This window comes from Pipra filicauda, unplaced genomic scaffold (genome assembly GCF_003945595.2).
Source record: "Pipra filicauda isolate LSUMZ 115617 unplaced genomic scaffold, ASM394559v2 scaffold242_size1167801_pilon, whole genome shotgun sequence".
NCBI classification, from domain to species: domain Eukaryota; kingdom Metazoa; phylum Chordata; class Aves; order Passeriformes; family Pipridae; genus Pipra; species Pipra filicauda.
Genome location: NW_024104357.1, coordinates 913,375 through 939,718, shown reverse-complemented (window position 1 = coordinate 939,718; position 26,344 = coordinate 913,375). Strand labels below are relative to the sequence as shown.

The window sequence follows — 26,344 nt, the reverse complement described above, 5'->3', positions numbered from 1 at the left end:
ACATGAAAAAGAGAGGGAGTTTTTCCAACACTTTCAGGATAACACAGTAACATTTGAAAGAAAATGGTCTTTCATATACTAAGGTATAAGAATAAATTCTCAGTCTACCACAGCCAAACTCTCTTCAGCCATTGGCACTGTTACTGACCAAAGAAAACTTATTCTATTGATGAAATGAGGCAAAACTCAAGTGTAGCTGATGAGAGGACAGTGCAATTCAGGAAGGAGCGCATGAGAATAGCCCTATGTTATCCTTTCCACTTCACTGACCATGAGTCAGCCGCTTTAATTTTTTTTTTTTGCTATGGACACTTCATGTTAAGGTGTAAACAGAAAGGGGGAAACCAAAATCCTGGCCTTGCTGTGGACACTCTTAGTTCAGCTTCTAGATCAACCACAGTTTGTCAATGGCTTCAAATTTCAAACAAGGCAGCTCCCCTGTGGCCCAAATAACACCCTCCTGTACAGGAAAGCACTGGTGTTTTCCAATCCTCCCATGTGCTTTACATAATTATTGGTAACTATTCCTTACCCTACCCCATGCCAATACCACAGGTTGCCTCGCTCTTGGAAATCCGCATTCCCTCATCTCTGCCGGATGCTCTCTGGCACTGGTCTCTTGGGACAGAGACACACATTTCTCAGTTCACTTGTCACTCACGAACATCTCTCCATGGGAAGGCAGGATTGGATTCACTCTCTTTATGAATATGCAACTTTAATTAGTTAATAAGCATGTTTCTTGGAGCCTGAGATTTTGGCAGCTGCTCTGGTGTGTTATCCTACCTCAGTAACTCCCCTGTAGCAAACTTTGAGTTGAAGCACATGTCACTGGGCCTCTCACTGCTATCACCATCTGCGACAGCTTCTCTATTCCTCAATTATGTTCATGCTATCTGGGCTGAAAAAAAGTCTTCCAGTCTTTGCCAGTCTAAGCATATGCCTGTGTATTTATTCAAGTAATTTTTAACGATCTGAGTTGACAATGCCATCTTTCACATCATTTCACTGGGGTTTCATTAATTTGAAGTGTCTGAAGCTTAATGGGAAAGAGTGAATTTGGGATCAAGACTTCCTTATTTATGAGATTTTCATAGCAAAATGGAGCAGCAGTGAATACAAAATTCAGAGTGCTGACTGATAGACTGATTTCAGACAGTCACAGCACTGTCACTGGAAAAGCTATCTAAGGCCATTCTCTATTCCTAAATCCACCAGGAGACAATACAGTGAATTACTGCTGGTCTACAACAGCAAACTAATATTTCTTTCCCTGTGCTGGCTCAGTTGCTCTCCTCAGTGAGTAGAAAACAAAGTGAAGATACACATAGATACATATATTTGAGACTCCACAGCTCATGCTCTACACCCAGGCCTGACACCCACCTCAATCAGACTGAGCTGCCACAACTACCTGTTCCCCTCCATGTGTTTGTAGCCACATCCCAGCCTGTTCCTTGGTACAAGTGGCAGACACGTGCAAGCTTCTGCACCCCTTTCCCTCAGATATGTCTGCTAATTCTCTGATAAAAGCACATTTACTGAGACTGCAAGCAATTCAGAAAGTGGTTAACTCATCCCTGCTCTTTCACTTGATTGAGATTGATTTTGATGTTCAAGAACAGTCTGTGGTAAATGACTGTTCTGGTGGAAGGGGACACAAGCAGCACACAGCACTGCACTACACGACTGAGGTAGATTTATTTTTTTATAGAACCTCTGAGAAGAAATATTTCTGACAATAGCTGTCATGCTATTGTCAGGCAACTTAACCTCCACAGCGCTAGGTTACTGTGCCCTGAGGTGTGGCAGAGATTTAGTTTAGCTTTAACTACACAGGACAGACTGGTGCTCGATTTGACATCCCAACTGAAGAGGCACAATCCACTAATTAGTGCAACTGCACATCCAAGGAGGTTTCTATGTACCAGAAGCCAGTTTTGGAATACAAGTAGTATAATTTGCATCCCAAGAAAGTAACAGCTAAGAAAGCTTTACAGCAAACATAATTGAAGATTTAACTTTTTTTGCATATGAAATTTTAATTAAGATGTTTTGAGAATTAACAATTTCTCTGTAAGAGCCATTTCCCATTACCAGCTGCTTTTATTACCTAGTCTTAGATATCATGCTGTAGATACAGAGTTTTTATTAAACAAAATTGCTACCTTACCAACCAAATTAGGCTGCTATAAAAAGTGTGGACTCACCACTTTTTAGTTATACTGCAGACTTGCAGCCATCCCTAAATTGATAGTTAACAATTGAACTTTGAGATACTGTTGAATTGCAGGAACAAAAATAGAGAACTTGCTTCTCTAATGAGGAACCTGCCAACCTAAGCACAAATGGACTGCAAAATATAATGTCTCTTACAAACATTATTAGGTAATGTTAAAGCATATATTTTAAAAGCCTTGTGTAAAGTGAGTGAATAATTACATAATTTTCTTTTTTTCTTTAATAAATGCTTTTTACTTTATAAGTATGTAAAAATAAGTAAAATAGGTAAAAAAACTTTCTGTAGGAGAGGGTGAATGCCTGTTTAAGTAGAACAATATATAGTGTAACTGATATCAGTGGTGTGCTGTTAGAAATAGAGATGTTGCTTTCAGTTGCTTGTAGAACAAGCCAAATGCTAGTCACTGTCATTGATATAGCAATGAAATTAAATCTACTGAAGCCCAAAAGAATATGGAACACTTGCAAATATATACAAAAGAGCAGATTTATACAAATGTAACCGATGTGGTCCATTATGCTAAAAAATTATCCTAAACAGTAAAGGTTAAAGACCAGGCCAGATGGGGTTCTGAGCAGCCTGGTCTAGTAGAAGGTGTCCCTGCCTGTGGCAGGGGGCTGGAACTAGATGGTCTTTAAGGTCTATTCCAACTCAAACCATCCTATGATTCCATTATAAGAATGAGCTTTTAATTGTCCAAGACAGCTGAACTTCAAATTACATCTAGAAGTAATTATTTACTAATGCACTCCACTTTCATTTTTGTAATTACAATATTCTTGCAATATTAGAGTAGAAAAGTCCATTCTCCACGTTAACAGTACACGTCAGAGAATTAGGAATATCTTTTAAGAGCACACTCATAATACCTCAATTTTAAGAATTTGCTTCCTGAAGGTTTCCAAATTGTGTGATAAATAAGAGGCTAAATGAAGGGACAGCAGCATAATCCTCTCTAAATGGGTTTATATGATGCTGCTAATGCTGCTTTTATATGATGCTGTTAATGCTGGGTTTGCAGCATTAACAGACTTTAGTATTTCAGATGAGACCATTCTAAAGCTGAAAGTGCATGCAGAGGCCATCTCCAGGTCAGGGACATGAAGTTATTTTGCAGTAACACTGCCTCATCTACTATTGCCATTGTCTGATAAGCAGCAGACTACCCTTTTTAGGGAATAAAAATAAGGGGGTAAACATATTCTACTATACAATGTTAAAAATAGAGTCTTATTCTAGCAAGTAAGTACACTAAGATTCAGAACCCTTTGTTACAGCACAAGAGAGACAGGATGAATTTTGGGTCAAGGATATGTCATAAAGCCCCTTTATGACTAAAGAGCTATAACAGTCCTACTCTGCCTCCATTCACTGTAGAAAGGACTCAAACCTTATCTTGAATAATAAATAGTATCAAGGGTATCAAATGTTTGTATCATGGTGGGAATCAAATGCTTGTATTACAGGAAGGGCTAAATCTATCCTGGCAACATTCAGAATGGAGACTGGAAAGAACTTGCATAGGTCAAGAAAATAAGTCCTAAAAGTATTTTTCAATCATAAACTATCCTGATCTGTTGTTTTCAAACCTATCATCTAGTTATGATATATTTAAAATGTACAGGTCTTATCACAGGTGATGAGAAAGTGACAGTAATCTGCTTCAAAACAAACCCAGATCACAACCTTCTATCTACCCTTTGTTACTTTTTTGTTCCATTCATTCTCTGCCTCACCATCTTTCTATCCTTTTACATGTCAGAATCACATATGTTGGGATTAAATGTTTTAGCATTTCATGGTAACAAAAAAATTCCATTCCTTTTGATAGGATTTGAGCAAGGTGTTTTACAAATGAGCCAAAGAAAAACAAAAATCCTAAACAGAATTTAATCTTGTATTATTCTACACAAATCATGAAAGAATCTGTATGAAAGAATTAACTGAGGACAAGAATTTTGATCACATAATGTTTACCCCAGATTTATAGAATTCAAATCCTGAGATTTTCTTCCTAATCTTCCATGTGAATTAATAGTGATGACAATGCATTACATACGTACATCAATGTCTTTGATGCCCAAGCTGTTTTCCTTCACAAACAAAATCAGAACAATCAAAATAAGTAATTTTAGAACTAATACAATTTTAAAGTGGTTCTGGAATTGGGTACCTAGCAAGAGACACATACCAATTCATTTACTTAAATACATATCCTATTTTTCAAAACTATGCAGAATTTTATCTGATTCTGAAATAACAGGTTATCTGAACAGTCATCCTTATTCAATATTATTTCACATTTACTAAGCAATATCTTCCTAAGGGCTTTCAAAAAAAGAGTAAAACCATCTTTACCATGACAATAAGCAATGTGGACTCTCAATTTGGTAATGCAGAAGCCTGAGGAAGCAACAGACAACTGTTATGTCCCTCCAACAGTTTTGATAAAAATTTCTGTTGTATTCATTACTGGTGTGTCAGTTCTTTTCTCAGCAGAAAACCACAGTTTCAGGAATTAAATGATCTTCAAACTCTCATACAATTGTAACTATAGGATAAGATCAGATTAGTATGCATGCAGAGCCTTCTTCCAGCTCTGTAAGAGATTTCTTTATCTTTTAAATTGCATTTATTTCTTTGCCTTTCTTTTTCTCCTTCTAAATGTCTGATGAGTCTCTGACCAATCTAGAGATAGAAAATATTGGGCTAATGGGACCTAATTCCTTTTGACTACACAGGTGTACAACTGTGAAGTGAATGGTTTTATAATGATATCTGGAACAAGAACAACAAAGTCTGCAAATGCTGGAAAAAATACACATTTTCTTCTATGTCCCAGGCAGGAAGAGTAGAGATTATACCATTTCAGCATCTGAACCTGCATCACTTTCTTTTAAAAGAAGAAATTGCATGATATTCCAGACACAGTTATACTGCTAGTTGTCTGTTACTCATACTTCAAAGTATCACCATACACTTTTCTGAGTCTGGTCCCAAGTGAAGTAATAAAAAAAGAGAACCAACCCACAGACTGAACTCATCCCTGAGATCACACACATTTTTCCTCAGATTGAAGACAGGCTGCTACTAGGTACTTGGAGACTGCCTTTTACATGAGGCCAAAATGTTGCCACATCTATGCATTTTATTTTTAGGAAACATTAGTGGTATCAAAGCACAACAGGATCTGGAAAGAACCTGTTTATTTGGGGTTTTTTTGTTGTAAATAAGGAGGAACTTTTGAGCTGTGCCATGCCTCACTCCAGATTTTTCTCTAGTCAACACTGCCTTTGCTATATTAATATCAACAAATTAGAGGTTTGACTCAGTACAACAGAACTGAGAGTACAGGAACCTTTCTAACAGCAGCAGAGTTAAAGGCAGAGATAATAAAAAAGCAGATCCAAGCAAAACTGTCAAAAGAAAGATTCCCAACACCTATAAACATTTGTGACAAGCATGTAAAAAGTAAAATGTTTTTCTCATGCTTTGTAGCTCAAGCCATTATCTGAGTTTAGATAAACACAGCTATTAATTTCAATGAGGATTACCCTTTTGCTACACCCATAAAACAGTTTCTATAAGATAGGCTCAGAAACAGATGTCTTGTAATCATCAGTTAAATCAAAACAATGTTCTATATTCTGGATTTCCTACGAAGACTACTCTCCTAAGTAAGAGGGAATTGGTGATAAGCCTCTGATTTTTCCACATAAAATACCACCACCTCTCAGTTTACTTTCATTGTCTGTCCTAAACAGACTGCAGACTTAGTCAGTGTTCTCTGAGCATTTGATGAAACAGAACCATAAAAATTGTGTAGCAGGAGGTGAGAAGCCCCTACCACTTCAAAGAACAATAAATCATGTGCTGGGAGGAAGTCGCTGAGTGAAACTCATCGTTCACACAATATGTGTGCAGTAAACACACATTTAAACAACAGACAGTACATTAGTCACCAGTTGTTTGTTTTCAAAGTGATCTGAACTCCTTGAATTTCACTTGGACTAATACTAGAGGAATGTCTTATTCTAATTCAGTACACGCATTTTCATAGCAATATAGCAATTAATAGTAACTAATTCTGTTCTGTGTATGTTATGCCTGGGGCTCATGATACTGAAGTCAACATAAAATGAATCCAAATTATGGGAGAGAAAATACTTTAGTATTAACTCTCTGCTGAAGACTACCAAACAAATTTGAAATTGCCAGTTGCTAAGTCCAATGATTTCGCAGAGTTCCCTGGCACAGACTAAGCAGAAGTGAAAGAAATTTTGCAGCTACTCCCTAAAATTTTTCAAGTCATACACCATTGTGCAGTCAAAGACTCACCCCTTTGATAATGAAGTTCCAAATTGCCAAGAAGTCAACCAAATCGGGGCTAAAAAAATAGTTACTACATATTCACAGTGGTCTTATTAAAAGATGACACACAGAAAGAAAGAAGTGCAAAACCTCTCATCCAAGCCTTCTATCACAAGCAGATGTATTATATAACTGCTTCAGAAAAGGACCAGAACCTTAAACAACCTTTAAGTAGTTAGTTCTGTCCCAGACCTACCTCTTCTTACCAACCTTTCTCTATATTCCAGGTTGGATTTACTATTTACACTTACATCATCATTATTGTTCCAACATTACAGAGTGTTATCCTGCTCAAAACATACACTCCAAATAAAAAATTTTGTCTTAAGAGGGAAAAAAAACTAGTTTCACATCCTACTCCTCCTATTAGCCTGAAGGAATCATACAAGTTTACAGAGAATGAGTGAGATTTGACAGAACTGTGTATTAATTTCCAGTCATAATTTGTGTTCAGATGCGTTGAGAACAATAAGTTTGCACAAGTTCTTAGAGGTAAAATGGGTCTTGTAGAGCTTCCACCTGTGATACTTTGGAAGTTGTCCCACTTGGCCTTCAGAATGAATCTACAGGCTCCAGAATGAGACAATTTTTAAGGGATCACAAATAATGCAACAGTTACTGACAGCCAATTAACAGAAAACTTACAGTGCCATTTCAATGCAAATGCTTCTTAAACTGGAATGTAATTTAACTACAGTATTGACATTTAAATGGACACAAGACACAACCCAATGAGGGTAAATGTGGATATTTATGCTGATTGCCTTTTATCAGCTCTTGTCTCTTTCTTTGCCAATTTTCTTGTATGCAGTAAAGTCTTCCCTTTTAAATTTTCTTAAATGATCTTCAAACTCTCATACAATTGTACCTGTAGGATAAGATCAGATTAGAACTTAAATACTGAAATCTGCTATTCTGTCAGTGTAAGAATGAAAAAAAAAGGAATGAAAGATGAGTAGCACACTTTGCACTCAGCCAATGTGGATTTAGCTGCCTTACTGTAAATTGCTTCTTAGGCAAGTCTTCCTATAACTGCTTCCTTCTCTGTAGCCAACACTGTCTGTATTTCATCCTAACCTTATAAGAATGAACTCCTAAAGGTCAAGAGTCAAAAGAGCTTGGATCATCCCTAACAGAAAGCTTAATAAGAGGTTTCAAAGGATGCAAGTACAATATGGAAATACTAGGTCAGGTCCTGAAAGCTGTCCCTGACAATGCTGCTTCCAGTTCAGGACATAGAGCTTGTTCAAGTGTCTCCTCACCACAGTCAACTGACCAACTGAAGGAATTATGTTCACAGACCTTAAATATGTACCTCACTTTATTAAGCTCATAATAAAAAACTGACAAGAGCTTTGATGAAGTAGAATTTTCTGTTTCAATACGGATCTTGTATTGGTTCACAGAACTGCCTCACCATATGTTTTCTCACTGTTTTTAGTCATATATAAGATACAACATCACTAGAAGACAGCAGAAAAGTATAGATGAAAAGAAAGACATGTGGGGAAAACATGAATAGAAAAGCCTGAGGAGGGAAAAATATGAAGTAATCAACAGATCCTACGTGAAATCAAGAGCTCACTGTTGTATTGAGGACACCTGAACTCTCATGGAGCCATGGCATAGCTGCGTGTGCTCATTTTAAGAGGTAGAAATCTTAGTGCTGCATAATTTAAAACAGTAAAGCCAAGTTTGTCCCTTCATTTGTTATTTTTAAATTGCACAAAGCACAAAGATTTGTGGAGTATAAAGCCATTTTGAATAGGCTGCTTAATTGGTACTGTAAGTCTAATACATCAGCTGCTGGGAGATCTGGAGAGCAGCCAAGCCTCCCAAATTCAACACATACAGCAGCTCTGTCTGTTCTTTCTCCTAGCACAGGAGGATGACAGCTACTGCAGCTTAAAGTTATCACTAAACTTTCGAAAGTTTTTTTTGTAAAAACCTTCCCAACATATTAAAGATATTTAAAGAGCAGAACAATGCTTCAAGATATCCTGGACTGATGGAGTTTCTTGTTTTTCTTTTGTTTTTAAACACTACCATTCAATAGCCCAATGGGAAAATTCAGGATAGATAGTTACTTTTTTCAGCATTATATCAATAAATTATATGGAATTATATTCATTATATTCATAAACAACAAGCTGTTACTTTGTTTATCCTCAACTAGAAAGGAGAGAGGACACATGAAATCAGTAATTCTGTCATACCTGTGTCAGCACTGTCTGCAGAACACCTTTTTATGTCAAATTCCTTTACAAGGAAAGCTGTCTTGAAAATTCTACTTTACAAAAGCTTAAATTCAGGTGTGTCCATTTTGAGATGATTTCCAATGGCCCAGGGAATAGTGATGCATTGTAGTGTGTCAATTAAAGCTGAAACACCTTGGTAGAATCTTGGAAAATAAATGGAACAGCACAGGTCTATACAAAAAAAGAATTTCTTTCTCCATGTATATATAGTTTTTTAAAAAAAGAAAAATTTAATCACTCCATTTCTTTCTGTTCACTTTCTCACAAGAATAAGTGGTATAAATATTCCCAAAAAGTGAGTTTGGGACTCAAGTACCTTAATATTTGTCAAGAACAAACTTCTGACAATGATATGGATTTAGATAAAAATCCTTTGATTGCCTAGGTGATGACAAAGAAGTTCTGCAATTAATCATTACAGTTTAAATACTGTTGTCAAAATGTTAAACATTTACAAAACACTGGCTACTGGCTTTTCAGAAAGAGCAGCTGCCAAAAAATAGAGTATTTCTTTACAAAATCCTACTAAATCAGCATACTCCTGTGGAAATGTCTATTCCTATCCATTATCTGATCCCAAAGGATAAACCTAGAGAAATTGTTATTAAGTTTTGAAGCCAATTGTCTTATAAATATTTAGCATCAAGGAAATACTCTGAACTCTACTCCTTATTTTACTTTGGAAATACCACCTAAAGGAACTGTTGCATTTTTTTATTGTATCAAATGATGAAATACTGGCATGTTTCTCAGTTTTTCTCAAGTATGTTCCATTAAAACAAATAATATATTTTTTCCTTCATCAATTCACGTTTGTCTTAATTTGTACATGGGTTGCCATGTTCTGCATCACAGTTTTTTCCATCTATATATTGCAAACAAATAAGGAGTTAAAAAATCTATTTACTAAATTATTAAATTGATGTTTACATGAGAAAGTAACTTACCTTGCAAATCTCCACTGTCAAAAAACTTTTAATTTTAAAGTTCTGGCAAGTGTAAAATTAGCTGTTACAGAATTACAGGGTTTGAGCAATAAACTACTGTACCAGACAAATTCATATAGCATTTTTGCTTGCTAAGAAACAGCACTTAATATTGAAGGAGGCCAAGTAAATAGCACCTGAAAAATATAATAATTCTTCAATGATTATTGCAATAAATGTGCTAGAGATTTTCATTTCAACTGCAGTTTACAATAACAAGGTTGTCCTGACCATAGAAAAACATTTTTTATTGCTCTCCAATTCTTCTACCTAATCACTTAGGCAAGGATTGACTACATAGTGTTCACTACAGTGAACAGAGACCAAAATTTTCCAGCTTACATACCTTACGTTGGACAAAAATATCCATATCACCAGAAAAAAACCTGCGTTTCCAATGAATTGGTCACCTGTGTATCTCTCCAGCAGAATCTGAGAATTTAAGCTATTTCACTGCATTGACTTTCTCTTTGGTATCCAGGAAATTGCTGCTAAGCTCTAGTTTCAAAATCATATTTTACATACCATAGGCTGAGTAGCCAGAAATAAGTCAACCTTACACGCAATCTTTTAGGAAAGTTAAAAGAAGGATCTAGTAAAAAAAAAAAAATAAGGTAGCATCAAACCACTTGCTTTGACTGGCAAATATACAAAGTCTGCAGATAAAAAATAGCACAGAGGTATCCATTTCCCATTGCCCCATACCCACTTCAAACTGATGAGACAGATTTTATATATGTTGTCAACCACTCCCAGGGTTTTGCAGCTACGTGTGCGGAAGATTAACAGCAGGCACTAATACCAGTATCATGACTCTTTTCAGGCAGTAGGTGAAACCTTGAAGAAAAAGTGGCTCTGTCTTCAAAAAAGTGACCTGACCTTTGCTTTGGTGGGTTTTTACTCTGCAAGAAATAAAAAGCACTGCATGCTTTCCAATGCATCCTCTCTACCTGATAAAATATTTTGTTCTATCACTCAGCACAAAAGGACTACATTTTGTAAAGATCCCGTAGCATGCTGTTAGTGCTAGCTAACGATAGCTCATGTGTCATACTGGAAACAAGCTTCATAGACCTGGAATATGTCATATGAATCATGAACAAACACGTAATTGGCCAAGAACCTTTGATATGCTTACCAATTAGAAGTAATTCTCATTGAACTTAATGTATTTAATTTTAAAATGACTTTGCAGTTCTTTGGATATCAAAGGCATCACAAATCCAGCATGCTTATCATTTGTGACACTTCTGCTCTGAGAATTTCTTGCAGCATGCAAAGAACTCTCTGTAGGGTACCTGTGATGTGTTGCACAAGCAAGCTAATCTAATATTGACCTGATGATTAATAAAGTCTGTTTAGAACCTGCAATAGTTCATAATGGTTTTACCTGCAATTGATGAAATGTTTCTGAAACATAGTGTAGCTCAGTATAAACAATAGCAGAGGGTTATCTGACACTAGTGAAAGTAATTCTTGGATATGATGTCATACTAAAGCACCCCTTCTGTTAGTAGACTTTTAAGTATTCAGATATATTTAAGTCCAGTGTAAAATACTTCTTTTATGGAGCCAGATCCTGCACTCTGTGCACAGTCAAAACTTCCACGGAAATCAGTGGAAGCCTTTAAAGTATAATAATAAGGACATGCCCAGGGTCACTGGCACAACACAGCTCTGCTGTGATGCTTTATGTGTGCACTCCAACTTTCTCTGTGACTTGCAAGAGGTGGAGATCAAATAAGACGAAAAATCAAGACAGAAATCAATGCAAATTCAAGATGATAGATACCTTCATTAAATAAAAATGAGGAGCATCAAACAGAGTATGGGACATAATGGTGCATTTTTTTTTGGCTAATATATATTAAATAACGTTAGCATATCTTAACTTCGTCCTGAATATTTACAATGTATTCAGTGAATTTTAAGAAAAGTGAAATTTTAAAAAAGAATCCTTGCAGTAAGTTCAACAACAATGATCATTTTGGGGAGAGCTGTAGCAATGTCTATGATGGCAGGATTTGGCTCCGCATGTTCTTTTAGCAAAAACACACTGTTCATATGATGTAAATTGCTTTTTTAAATGTTACTAGAGCTGTAAACACTGTGGGTCCAGATTATACATTCAAATTTCAGGGAGAGTTTGCCTCAGTGAACCACAAGGAACTGTGCTTTATTTGCAAAATCAGCTTGAAGATATTTTTGAGGAAAAAAAACACAAAAAACCCTCAAAAAACCAAATCAAATGGAAAAAATCAGGTGTTTTGGATATAAATTTTGGGGTAACTAAAATTAAATGAAGGGGCTGATCCTCCAGCCCTTACTCCTATGGGAATCCTATCCTACCATCAGTGGACTTCCAGCAGGTCTTGCCTCAGCAGGACAGTGCCGGATTCCTGTTGACTTCACTGGGGCAACTCTAACGAGCCACCAAACCACAGTTAGACCCCAACCGCCTCCTTAACTGTCGGGTTCACAGATAATTTGTTATTATCCTTATTTTTCACCAATGTGTGTGTATTCTGCTTATGACCAAGCTTCGCTTCCAGCCGCAGGCGCCGCCGGTGTCCCGCCGGGATGGTTCGGGGTGCGTGTGCGTGGGGGGCGGCGGTTCCCGCTCGCTGCTGACTGGAGCCATTGTTGATTTCGCTGTTGTAGGGCAAAGGCGCTAGGGCGGCCGATAAGGCTGTGGCCATGGTGATGAAGGAGATTCCGAGGGAGGAGTCTGCAGAAGAAAAGCCCCTCCTCACTGTGGCATCACAGGTGGGCGGAGCGCGGGGCTCTGAGGAGGCCGCGGGCGCTGCGCGAGTCCCACGCCCCACGCGAGGCATCCCGCACCAGGGGCATCCCAATGCTTCACTGACGGGGGAAACTAATGGGGGGGCTAGATGTTTACACATGAAAAATTAAACAGAAATGCATTTTTCCCCCAGTTTCAGTTACCAAAAAGTTATTTTAAACCGACTTAAAATTACGGTTCTAATTCATGCCATTGATATTCATGCCACAAATACTCATTTGCAATTCATATATAAAATATTCACATCAGTGCATATGTAAAATAAGAAACAGTCATTTACAATAGTATCATTTTCGATATCTCAGATCCTATTTCTAAGTTTTCACTGGGATTCTGTTCCTGGTCTGGATCAGAATACATGATTTGCACATCTCATTGCTTTCATTCTACAACTTCAGTCAAAGGAAGGACAAAATGTCCTCAGACTAAACCTTACTCGCACCTTGGAGTAGCCACCAAACATTTGGTGGTTCCATTAGTTTCTTAAAGACAGTAACTGAACACTACTGTAAATCACATCACAGTCATCTTGTTACAAGATTGGATTTTATTCTCTTATGTTGCTCACGTACACGAATTTGTTCCCCAAGCAAAAGCATTTAGTTTACTGCTGATATTTACTGCACATAAATACTTCCTACTCATCAGGAGGTTTAATGGAAATTGCTAGCAGTTGTTTTTATGTGAGAGCCTTAAACAAAATCCACAGACCTGTTTTACTCCTTTCATGATTTAGGATAACAATGACTGTTCTTTTAGAAAGTTTTAAGATGCACACACACCAGGACCTACCTCTTTTTCAGAGCATCGCAGATGTGCTGCACTAATACACATTCTAGAAATACCATCTACTAATTTGGAAACCAGGTCTGGCACCTCCTTCTCAGCCCCTGTTGAACACCATATTTTGCTCATGGTGAACTCTAATGTCTATGAAGTAATTGCACAAAGGAAAAAGATGCTCCCTTTAAGGTATCATTTCTAATTTTCTACTAAGTGATTAAAAAGCAACGAGAAACCAACATGGAATGCCGCCCCCTCTAAACCTCACGGCACTCAAAAAAAAAATTAAACGCGCAAAAAAATTAACATACAAAACTTCCATTGGCTTCAACAGGGACAGGTGTTCAGCCTGGGTTCATTAAATGTTTAACACACCATTTGTAGTGGCTGTCTGTCAGTCTCCTCAGCAATAGTCTATGATAAATTTATGAGTAAAATGCTTGTGTCTGTTAGTCAGTGTAATTTCTTCCACTAAACACAAATACCTACTTCCCTGCTATGCACCAAAGGGGTGCAGAAGCCAAAAGGAAGCAGAATCAAGTGAAAAAGTGAGTATTTTCCATAGCCATCTCTGCATCATGTATGTGTGGTGTGCAGTTGTACGACCATGTGGCATACATCATTTGTACCCTAATTGTCTGGCTGAAGTGTTGGTTTGAGATGCTGTCTGTGTAGTGTGTCCGTGTAAACCTCTCATTCAGACCACCCATGCAAAATATCGCTCTGTTATATCGTGATATACATTGACCATCACCATCAAAGTGCTTGTCTCTGGTCTTTACATGATGAAACAGATGGATGTGGTTGCTGCTCACAGGGTGAAACACTCCCGTTCCAAACTGGCTACAGACTTCCCAAGCCAGATTAAGTTGAGTCATGAGAATAAAGCCTGATGTTTCCAAAGTTCTCACCATCACCAAACCCAGTCTATTATATTAGGCAGGCAGGTCTATTATATCAGGAAGTAATTAAATCCATTGGGTATCCATGCTGCTCCAGCCTTACAACGAGCTAAGTAAAATCCTGAGAGTACAGTGGAAGGATGAAGCCTAGATAGAGGAGTACTGGGTTTTCTAAAATCTCCCATTTCCAAAATCCATGATAAATGGAGCATTAATCATGTCTGACTGTGGGAGCAGATACCACAGGAAGCATAGTTGGAATCTGATACTCAAAGAAGAGCCTCAGTCCTCTTTTTGATAGTGATAATGTGCGTAGGCCCCTGAATTTGTATTTTAAAATATGTCTCTTTGCTCTCTTCCTCTGGAAAATGTTAAAAACATATCCAATACAGAACAAGACAGATAAATACTCATATATTATTGTAGTGCTCCTAGCAAAGCCCAGCTTGTAAAATATGACACTTATTTTTTTATATAGATACTGAGAATTAAATTTAAATGAAGTTTCCAATTCCCAGATTGTTTTATATCATCAGATATTGTTTTATATCATCAGATCTGGAGGCAAACATTCAAATAACATGAACGAAAAAAGTACTGCATACTCCAGTGGGGCCATGGCAATATATGGCAACTGGGAATCTCAATCATCATTCCAGCAGTAATGAGTACACTACAGTAAGCAGAGGGGTATTCTTGGTAATTGAATAGGACTCCCAGTATCTATTTTTTGTGATTCTGTCTCCATTATCTTCCATAAAAGTAACTTTCTTCACACTTATTGGTGTGAAAAAGGATTCAGAGGTTGCCAAATTAAATACTTAAGCATCAACAGAGTGAGCTTTCAGCACTCACAGGATTTTATAGAACATAACTCTATCCATGTTTCTGTCTCCCTTTAGCTTTTTAAAGGTAATTCAGAAGTCTGGGACAAATGAAAAAACAGATTTTTTTTTCATATGAATAGAACGTAGAAAATGTGAAAGAAATTTTATTGAAGGTTCAAAGATTAACTGACCACGCAGCTATGAATCAGTATACTTCTAACTGAAGCAAAGAGATAAATGAGAAAAATGGTGTATAAGAACTTGATTTTAATTGTAAAATAAGATTTTTGTTTAACTTCTTCACAGCTTCTTTGCATTTGTCAGGAGGAAAAAACCTCACTTTGAAATTACTTTCTAATGAGAAATTTAAACCTAAATACTCCCTGAAGTCAAAGTTTAATTGTACAGTCATCTATGAAATTCCCAGTTTACTACAGGTCCGTGAACTTCAAGGGATCTGATTCAATAACACACTTCGATCCAGACTTGTACTTTAAAATATGATTAACTGTTTTATTGAGCAGTAAAAAAGTCCATGATTAAATGCTTTGCCAGACTGATTTTAAACAAACAAATCTCATGGTGTCACAAGTGTTATTTGTCCCAGATTCATCACACCTAATTTAGATTACTCATTAGAGTACACAAATTGGAAAGCTACTCATGGTAGGATCCCTGTAAAGGTAACAGAAAGAAAGACCTGCAAGTGGGGATTCATGTCCCTGACAATGCTGTGGCAAATATGCAAATATACTCTGGACTTATATGGAGCAGAAATGGGAGTCCATGAAAAATTCACCAACAGGAAAAAGAAATGCAAAGTATATCTTGAAAGCTATTCCCCACTTCTGCTTATAACCAAAAAATATAGGAGCTGCCTACTTAGAATTTACAGGACCTACACAGACATTTCTCAGGGCATAGGTTTGATCTCAACCACTTAAAACTTAAAAAGTTAACTTACAGAACACTTAGGGTTTAGAATTTCAGTTGGAATTAAAAAGCTGAAGTTACATTATAAGAAACATGCTGAAATTCATCCTCTCCCATGAAAAATGCAGGCTACAGCACACGTCAAAGAAAGAGATGTTTCATGAGTACACCCCAATTAACTCCACCAGATGCTTAAGATTTTTTATAGTCTCTCTTCAAGGTATTAGTTAACATTCAGAGTAGGAACTATTTTTTTTTTTAAGTGAACTTCATTTGCATGCCATTAGTTGATCTAAGCAGATTTATGTTTGCTCAAGGGCTTATGAATAAAATACTCAAACATTTCCACTGCCTGAAAGCCACTGTTTTGCTATTTGGGGTTTCATGTGCTTTTATTTATTTATTTTGTTTTATTTTATTTTGGTGGTGGTGGTATGTTTTGCGTTGGGTTTGCTTTTCTTTTTTTGCTTGCTTTGTTGGTTTTTTTTGTTTTGTTCTGGGACTTTTTGTAGCTTTGTTTGGAATTTTTTAGTCTCTGACAGAAGATTTTCCAAATGCTTCAATTTAATTTTATAAAGGAAACAGAGCAAAAATAGCTAATATTCAGCTCCCAATGTTGTTAGGAGATTTTCTGATGTGCGTATCAAGGACTCACTACATGAATTTTATTGCATAATCACAGATTTCCATGTAAAGTTGACTGTCCCATTTGAATTCAATCATGTTCATTCTAAGCTTCTTAGTATTAGACTTGCTCTGACTTCCAACCCACGCCGTAAATGTTTACTAAATAACATTATAACAGAATAGTGGGATGTTACAGGGAATGTAATTAGCTTCCATTCTCTTTTATAGACAACCAGAACTCACTCCATTTTCACTGACTGAAGCACATTAATGTAAAAAAAGGCAAAAATCAAGCTTTTTAATTACTGTCATTATCTAAATTTGGGCTACAATAATACACTGTACATTCCAAGTTGTCTTCTGAGAACAGTGGCAATTTCCACACTGATCTTAAGAGAACTAGACCTGAGATCACATTTTTTTATTTTTTATTTTTTTAAAGGATTTGTGATAAATTCATGAGCAGTATTTTCCATACATCTCAAATCTCTCTCACTGGATTTATTATAAAATTTTTGAGTAGTTTATCTGGAGACAGTTCATAAGTCCTACTGATAACTCTTTTTCATCTATTATTAAAGCAGGGTAAATACATGAAGAGAAAAAAAAAATGCACACTTAGCAGTACAAATATTAATTGGTTCTTTACCTCTAAGTTAAATATTGCTCAACACTTATTGCTTTTAGGGCAGTATGCATAATTTCAGCACAAATATTCTCATGAGTACAATAAAATTTCCTTGACAATATGCTTAAAAGTCATAAATTGGCTGTTTGCCTAAAGTAATACAGATTTCTCTGTCACATAAATTAAATACATTTTTGCACGAAATAACAATTTTAATTTGAAATTACCATGGGAATCAGTGGTGTCACTTTTTTAATACAGTAAAAAAATTAACTATACTTTTTCATACATTGTAAAATGCCTCACTATTCCTTAAGGATAGAAAGATTGGACAATTTTTTTTTTTGTAAATGATATAATATGCCAGTTTAATCCTGGTTTTTACATGAAATAACAGGAGTTTTCAGAAACTTGCTGGCTCTTCATTCATGCATACTCTAAGCAAGAATATACTGTCCTGTTAAAGAGTTGCAAACCATATGCTATGGTTCTAGAGTCATTGAACTCTGTTTTTACAGTGAAACTGTTCTACTGAATTGCAATTCACAAACAACTTGTGAGTTTCTAGCTCTTCAATCTACAAAAAACATTCCAAAGCAACCACATGCACCATAACAGATCCCTACAGAGAAAGGCCATATAATAACAAGGACTTATGGCTTGGTTCCTGCACCTGGCCACAGTAACACGTCCACAGCCTTGCTGTAGTTATGCTACAGAACTTTATTTGAAAAGAAAAAACACAGAAAGGACAAGAAAGATCTGTGAGATTTTGAAGTTATTACAGCCTACATGCAAAGATACAGCAAGGGTATGGTAAAAGGCGAATTCTTTTAATGGAAAATGAAAAAAGGGCATTTTCAACACAATTGAAGATCAGTAGAAATGGCATAAGTTTTACATTAATTAGATTCTGCCAGAATCCGTGCTATATTTGACGTCTTTAATTCTCCCATCTTCACAAAGAACTTGTACCTGCTGCTCAGTTCTATATGCTGTCAGTCTTCTTTATTTTCACCTAGAGAATAATGTTAAATAATTTTATAATATTTTGTAAGGAAAGATCAAAGTTGCTCTGAGAGAAGCTCTAAGAGTAGAAATGCACCACCTGCAATGTGAGGGAAGCAGCACCTCTCTAGTTTCTATCCTCTGCACCTTATCTAAGAGCATTTGAGAACTGTGGGTTCAAAGCCAAGTTTCCTCTTCAGCCAAAGTTCCCACACAAAAAGTAATTTTAGTGAATAATAGAGAAACTAGAATCTAGCATGAAGAGTTCCTTGTAGATACTATCACACTTGTGCCTGCCCCCTCAGTATAGGTTTTTCCAGGACTTTCTCAACAGATTACTTTAGATTCTGTATCCTTCCCGTTCTACAAGACTATTCCAACCTGTGTTTACTCAGTTTCCATGTAAAATTTGTTGATCCCTCAGTTAACTAGCAAGTCATTTTAGGAGTACAGACTAGATACTTCTGTAAGAAATCATTTATTTAAAGAAACGCTTTGTAACTTCTTAGTGACTAGATTACTTGCAAGGATCTCTAAACATCTCTGACAATGAGTTAATGTTGTCTTTGATCACTGTTGTAGAGCATTCTCCAGTCTAAATAGTGATATGAGGAAGAGGAGAGGCTAAAACACAAGTCACAAGGTAACACCACAAAAACGATGCATAACCAAGTGAGGGAAAATAAATAAGTGAAATCTTCTAACACCCAGGAGGGGGAGACACTCTGTTTTAGAAAACAGCTTCCTTTAACTTCGAAAGTGCATGGAGCGTGCAGGCACTAATGCAACAGATTTACAATAAATCACATTTTTATATGACTAGTAAAGGCCAAACTGTCAGTCACAGTCAAAATATGACAAGAGCAACTTTCCTCCTCTTCCCCCATGGCTCTGATCCAGCAGGACAGTTAAGCACATGCTTAACCTTGAGCTCTGCAGAGCACACTTAAGTGCTTTGCTGGAACCAGGCCAAAATGCAGGAGCCAGACACAACTCCCATGTTAAGTTTTCTTTAGCTGGACCAGGATGGACAGAGGGAAGGAGATTCTGAATTGAGAGATACTTAGTTTTACCTTGCAATAAAACACCATAATTTGTCAGCACTTAGAAACACAGGGATCACAGCAAGAGTTGTCAGCAAACGCAACTGCTCTTTATGAGGATGCAACATACACATTATTATCTACTGACTCAGACATCAAGCAAAGATTTTAAATATCTGCTGGCACATGAATTTAAATATCCAGTGCAATGTCTACAGCAATCGTCTCACAGCTTCTCTGACTTCACACAAACCCTGACATCTGTTTGCACGAAGCCCCTGGGGTGACTGGGCCTGTGTGATTTCAGGTAAGATATTGTCACCTCTGGTTCACAGGTCACTCCACACACTTCCTACTACTTTGCAACAGAGCACTGGTTATCATCTGCTGAGCTAGACTAGTCTTCAGAGAGGCAGCAACACCAGTGCTCCTTGCAAGAGGGTACAAAGAGTTTGTCTCAGTTTTGGAGCTTCCCACGATTCCCACGGGGCCAAAGTCAGCTATACCACGTGCCATGGGAATTGATTCTCTGTTCTTGTGTAAACCAAATATTTGGCTCTCACGTCAGTGTCGTTGGGGCATAAATTCACACTGACAGAGAAAGAATTAGTATCACCCTGGCACAAGGATGATGCAAAAAGCTGAGTAGTGATCACACTTACTATACAAGAGTAAATAAACTGCGTGAGGCAGTAATTTTGATTGTGAGATGTTTATAAACCTACTAGAAAAGCAAGTGAAGAAAAATGTAACTCGTGCAATTTGAACTTTTATCATGAGACTAGTGATTTTTTCCAGGAGCTCCCTTTCCTCCCTCTGCAAGCAGAAAACAAGGTCTTCCAGTTCTCATTCTGCCAAGATAACGATACAGGGACTCAGCTGTCAGGCCAGTACTTCCAGTTACACTCCAGAGAACAATAACCTCAGTTTCTGGTTGTGGTTCCCATTTATCAGTTTTTAGAAAGAGTCAGGTAGTGGAAACCAATTGACTTGTTTCCTCTTATCCTAGCAGTAGTTTGGGGCTTCCTAAATTACTGCCATGAGTAATTCAATCAGCCTCAGGTGACAAAGTGGATCCAATACAAAATCCAATCCAACAAACTTGGGTAGCTAAATTTTGGGTGCCTCTTGAACCAGTCCTTCTAAGATAAATTCCATATATAGCCAGGGGGAAAGTGAGGTGCCTTTGAGAGCCTCCTGAGGGACAACCTAAATTAGGCAGGTAGAACCTCCCTCTGGAGTTGCTTTTCTAGGCATTTTTCTCTCCCTATTGAATATGGAGGGAATCTTGGCACTTAATTTAAGAGAACTAGTTCACTATGTGCTCAAAACATAGGTGCTAATTAGCTGCCTATGCCTGACTGGAACCCCCCCAGTTTAAAGTTGAAATAATTTATCTTAAACATTAGTGTTATGTTATGCCCTACTAATACTTTAAAAAAAAGAAAAGAAACAAACCATCATGCTTTGTGCACTGCAAACAGATAAAGACCAGGAATGCAGTAAGAGGGTGTATAAAATGGGATGGAATGACCACACCTTACAGTTGCTGTTAAATAATCCTTGCTTTGAGTATATTGAAGCATTGCTTTGAATATATTGAAGCAATGTATCAAATATCACCAGATGACACTTTTGACTCTCCAAGTATCTCTCCCAAAGCACCCAAAAGCCCCACATATCTGCTTTTAGGGACAAAAAATTCCAGTAGCAGTACTGGGGTGAAAAAAACATCTTTTCCTGTTGTGCTGTTCAACAGCAGAATCAGTCCCAGAAATCTCATTCAGATTTAGGAGGAGTATTTTATACTATGAATGAGTCTCTTCAGATGTATTGATAGTAGAGAACACCACCCTCCACAGATTTTAGAAATCCCTCAGTCAGAGGAGTGTGTGGGCTTCTTCTTTAATTAAAATGAACTTTATAAAGAAAATTTAAATTCTTGGAGACATCATGAGAATTTATGGCTCTCACTGGCTAAATCAGTACTCAGAAACCCACAGTTCTCCAGGCTGAGTCTATACTGCTTGATGTATGTACAGATATTGTGCACATAAATCCAGTGTGGCAACATCTGCCCGGCTCCTGTTCCCAGCGCCGCTTCCTCCAGCACCTGGCGACGTTGGGTGACTTTCTTAATTTCACTTTACTTCCCTCATCTGCAACGTAGAGATAATACTTCTCAGCTCTGCAGTGGTGCCAAGCTTGATTCATGAATGTTTTAAAGCATTCTGTGATTTTCACCCGAAAGGTGCTCAAGAACCATAAATTATTAGTTTATTATAGATCATAGTTTTCATCTCATGAATCTTTTATAGCACTACTCGAAATTCATGCCTGATAAAACTCTAATAACTTGAGTAAAGTTAAACTAGGGATAAATTTGGTACAACATATGAGGCAGCAAAATGAAATTCCAAGTGTGAGACCAAGGGCTTAACAAGTGGCATTGATTACAGAGTAATGTCAGAAACCTACCCCACTGCCCACTTACCTGCACAAAAAATATCAGCTCATGACACTCTAACTTATTAAGATCTTAATTCATCATTAAATGTCTACCTTACAACAAAATATTATTTTTCTAATTTGTTCTATTGCTGTACATACATAGTTTGTATTTATTGAGATTTAGTAGACATGATTATGTACTTGCTATCTGTTTTGACCCAAATGTTTCAGTTGAAAACAGATTATTTTTCGTAGGAATAAGCCCTTTAATAAGACACTCGTACAGCTTCTAGTCCTTAGTCGTGGGAGCACAGGACACAGGACTAGGTGGGATCCTCTGGGTCATGGTCCACTTCTCAAAAGCAATCACACCATAAAGAGTTATGTACAAGGCTTGGCAAAAGTCACTTTGTCCCTCTACCCTAAAAAAAAATATTGTTCATATAGTTCACTGCTGTGATAGGTTCTTTTAATTCCCAGACCGGATCTATTCGTGGTCGGTTTAGAGCTCTTTGTTGTCATTCCAACCTTTCTCTATAGCTGAAATAACTTTCCTCCTCCAATGTCATCTAACCACTCTCCCTTTATGTATACACGAAGAATAACTATACGCCTACTCAATCTTCATTTTGTTAGCCTAAGCAAGTCAAACTCTTTTAGTCACCTCTAAAATGTGGGGTTTATTCTGCTGATCACTTGGGTGGCCTGTGTCTGATGAATTTAGTGTATTTGTTCACAAAGTCAGAGAGTCAGAGAAGAGGAACCTATTTGTTTTATAACTAAATAAAACTGCTGTAAGTGCAGCAGAAAGAAGACACAAGTTAGTAAAAATTAAATCTTGTTGTTTGCTGATGAAGCTGATATTACCACCAATCTTCTTTCAGTTTGTTGGTAGAATTTTACCAAGGGTTTTGAACAATCCACTGCTGGTATCAAACTAATGAATACCTGTTGCTTAGTGGGTCTTCCTCTTTCAACCACTGTAATAAAGAAATTTCTAAGGACATGATAACCATCTTTGAAAATAAAAAAAATTATTTATCAAACTTCATACTTCAGTTGGATCTTGGAAAAATTCAGATCTTTATTGATTCTTGTCTCCTTCCCTGCCACAACACTGATTCTTATTATTATTGCTGGCCTTCCCAGAGTTTATCCTCTTATGTCCACAACGAGTTTTGGGCAATAAATTGCCTTTTCATCTGGTCTTAAGATTTTCTATTTTTCACTTCTGCAGTGAGTGATCTTGGGTGCTTTCGAGTTAGAACCCCCCATGATTAAGTCACTGGTGAGGTGCATCTGCAGTCTGGGTTTAGCACACGTAGATGTAGAGTTTGGGACAACATCATTGCCAGATTTCTAAATGAAGTGCCCATATTTGCACGTTGTGCTGCCCACAGTTGGGCAGGCAATCACTCACCTGTCTCTCATGGCACTCATGTAAATTGGTATTTCAAGGTCCTGGGCAAATGCATTTGTGCACGTACAGAGTTAGTCAGCATTAGGTACCAGTTTAAACGTTTGATTCATTAAAATAGTGGACTTTTTATTTCAATAGTTCTGGTATTTTGTTGCAACTTTGCAATACAGAAATCAGGTACTGAACAGCAGTGAATCTAAGCTTAGAGGTAATCCTGAGCTCAGTGTCGGTAATTAACAAACATGAGGATGAGTAAATACCTTTTTTTGTCAGTTTTAGTCCATCCTAAATTATAAAATTCAAATATATCTAAGAGAAAATTCCAAAAATTCAGCAGTGTAAAGAGAGTGAGAAGAGAATGGCAAGAAGGAGAGAGGAGAGGGAAAAATAAACCTGAAAGTACTCCAGGCAAAAGCAACAGAGGGAAAACATATCTCCACTATTTCCATTATTATTTTACAGTAAATGCAGGACACACCATCAGGCATCCCTCCAACTCAGCTTAGGTCTTGATCCTCCAGTCAGAGATAGATGGAAAAGAGGAGACTTTTATTTCTGAGGCTTTTACTGCTTTTTCTTTTTAATCCCTAGTACATTAAATAGCTTGTAATGCAGAGATTCCTTTTAGGTAGCAGAAAACCAACGCATCCATGCAGTCAGAACAAAATTGGAAAACTGTTCATAAATAAAAATTGTACTGCAAGTCTTCCCAAAGTCAGAGCTCGTGCAGGAAGTTCATACACTCACCAGGCTCCATCCACTGTCATTCACATGTCGTTGTATGGCAGAGAAGTGCTTTCTGTCTCAGTGGGTTATTGTTTAATGGGCTAATGCATATTTGCTGGATGAAATGCTATTGTGGGAGTTCTGTGGGGAAGCATGTTACTGGTGGGAGAAAAAAAAGGCCACTTCCAAATACTAAAAAAGCCCTGTTTAGTCTCCTGGTGATAGAGAAGGCCAACTTCACCATGGATTTGAAGGGAGTTGCATCAGGCCTTGTATACTTTAGCCCTATAAGCAATAGTATGCAATAACTGCTAAGGAAAAATCATCTTGCTGCTTTATTTTTGTGTGATTTGTAAAACCAGAATGTAATTTTTGCCCCAAAAGAGCAATTGGACTCTTTTTATTTTAAAGCCAGATATATTTGTGCATCATCTAATTGCAACACTTTACTCTCACAATCAAAAATAAAGCACGTGATGTTGTGAGATGTGTTTTATTTCTTTAAATTCTTCATGCCAAGAACATTCTGTGACCCAGGGTTCTTTATTGTTAGCTGGTGAATGAGCAACAGGAAAGCAGACCCCTCCTGAGCCCCTCCATTGACGACTTTCTCTGTGAAACTAAACCAGAAGCTGTTGCAAGGCCTGTAACATCGAACACTGCAGGTAAACAACATTCTTTACTACCCCTCAGTAGATAGAAATAATTTAATTTTATCTTATTTAGAGCACATTTTTTCAAGTAGTTTCTTGATTTTTTACTATTCGCACAAAATCACAAGCCAGTATTAAATTATAATTACCTGAACTATTCGTAGAAAAAAAACTTCGTTCATTACATTTGAGGGCCAATATGATGAGATTCAAACCACATCAGTTCCAGCAGATCTCTGGGGCTGAAATAAAAGCACTTTGTTTAAGTCTCACAAAAGTATGCATTAGTTTGACCAATTCTCAATATTTTTTTTGCAAAAGTTAACCAATGAGAAAGCCACATTTAGTCTGATTTTAACCAAACCCATTCCTTACTCTAGAAAGACTTTTTAAAATAAAAACTAGGATGGGATAGCAAAGGAAAAGGGAAGAGATATCAAAACAATTTGTTCAGGCTGAGTTTGGACACCTTAATAGTGAAAGGATCTAATATATTTCTCAGCTCCATTGTGTTCAGTGAGATAGCAGAGAAGAGAAAAAGTAAGAGTGAATTCTGAAAGCCTTTTGAATGATACTGAATTCTATTTGATGTATATTGTCCTTTGGAGGTATTTTCAGAAATTGGTCCCTTCCCACTCAGTATTTGTGCAAAGGTAATCGATGCAGGTGAGCAGATCAGCAGAGATTCAATAAAATCAACGTAACACCACTGTGTTCTCTTGCTATCTCTTAAAATAACTCTGCTTGTTAGAAGTCATTTAATTAAAATCTATAGACATGTAAATTATTAAACGAATAATTGACAGCTGGGTGATTATCTTCACTTATAATTAATACGTGTCTAAAGCAGTATGCAAGTTCTAATAACAAAAACTGGAACACTAAGTTAAATAGCAATAATAAATAATATTTTTTCCTTTTATATCTAGCTAAAGATATTACAGGGATGAATACAACTATTTCGGGTTGTTTAAGAATGGTGTTTGTTGTAAAAAAGTATCTATATATTGTATAGCTGCCTAGAATATCTACCAGATTGAGGGGCGGGGGGGGTGTTAGATTTATGTAATAGCAAAATAAAAATTTCTTATTCTATGAAGATTGATGAAATTCAGTCATTTGCCAAGAACACAGATAAAGCACTGCAAGAGATAATACAAACTGATTTGTCAAAAAACACCTGTCCTGTAAAACAATGATAAAAAGACACTTTTCCTATATTTTACATGCTAAGGAATTTTAAATGTAATTCTTTAAGCGACTTTTAAATTAAGAACCCAGGAAGATATCTACTCCTGCATTTTCCAAAATGGCACATGGCACAACAGTAATACCCTAAGCAGCTGTTACCAGTACTTGATAAATCATAAATCAAAACAAATCTTATCTCAAAGCTCAATTGTACAGGGAACCCTCACAACAGAGGAAAATCTGTGAAGGCCACAGCCTTAAGACTTTGGATGTCTTTAAGATTTTCAGATGAGAAGCCTTTTATGCAAGTCCATTAAACTGCATTAGTTAAGCACCTGAAATTCCCAGCCATATTTTAATGTGCTGGTCATCACCTTTAGCCAGGAAACACACACCTACTCTAGTAAAACGCAAACATGTCAGAAATGTTTTTCCCAATTTCAACAAATCTTTAAAAGCAATCTTTTTGAATTAAAACAACATTAAATTTTA

At 36.9% G+C, this 26,344-nt stretch overlaps 1 protein-coding gene across 4 annotated transcripts in view; it reads left to right on the top strand.

Moving 5' to 3' along the window:
- The window catches only part of PEX5L (peroxisomal biogenesis factor 5 like), a 107,320-nt gene that overhangs the window by 53,674 nt on the left and 27,302 nt on the right, over positions 1–26,344 (top strand). The window contains exons 2-5 of one of the 4 annotated variants that reach the window (XM_027752235.2): positions 10,681–10,746; positions 12,519–12,623; positions 13,953–13,991; positions 24,562–24,673. In XM_027752235.2, the coding sequence (XP_027608036.1) occupies positions 10,681–10,746; positions 12,519–12,623; positions 13,953–13,991; positions 24,562–24,673 (322 nt within the window). The remainder of the gene's footprint in view (positions 1–10,680; positions 10,747–12,518; positions 12,624–13,952; positions 13,992–24,561; positions 24,674–26,344) is intronic. The other 3 variants (XM_027709698.2, XM_027709689.2, XM_027709708.2) reach the window with 3 other exon arrangements.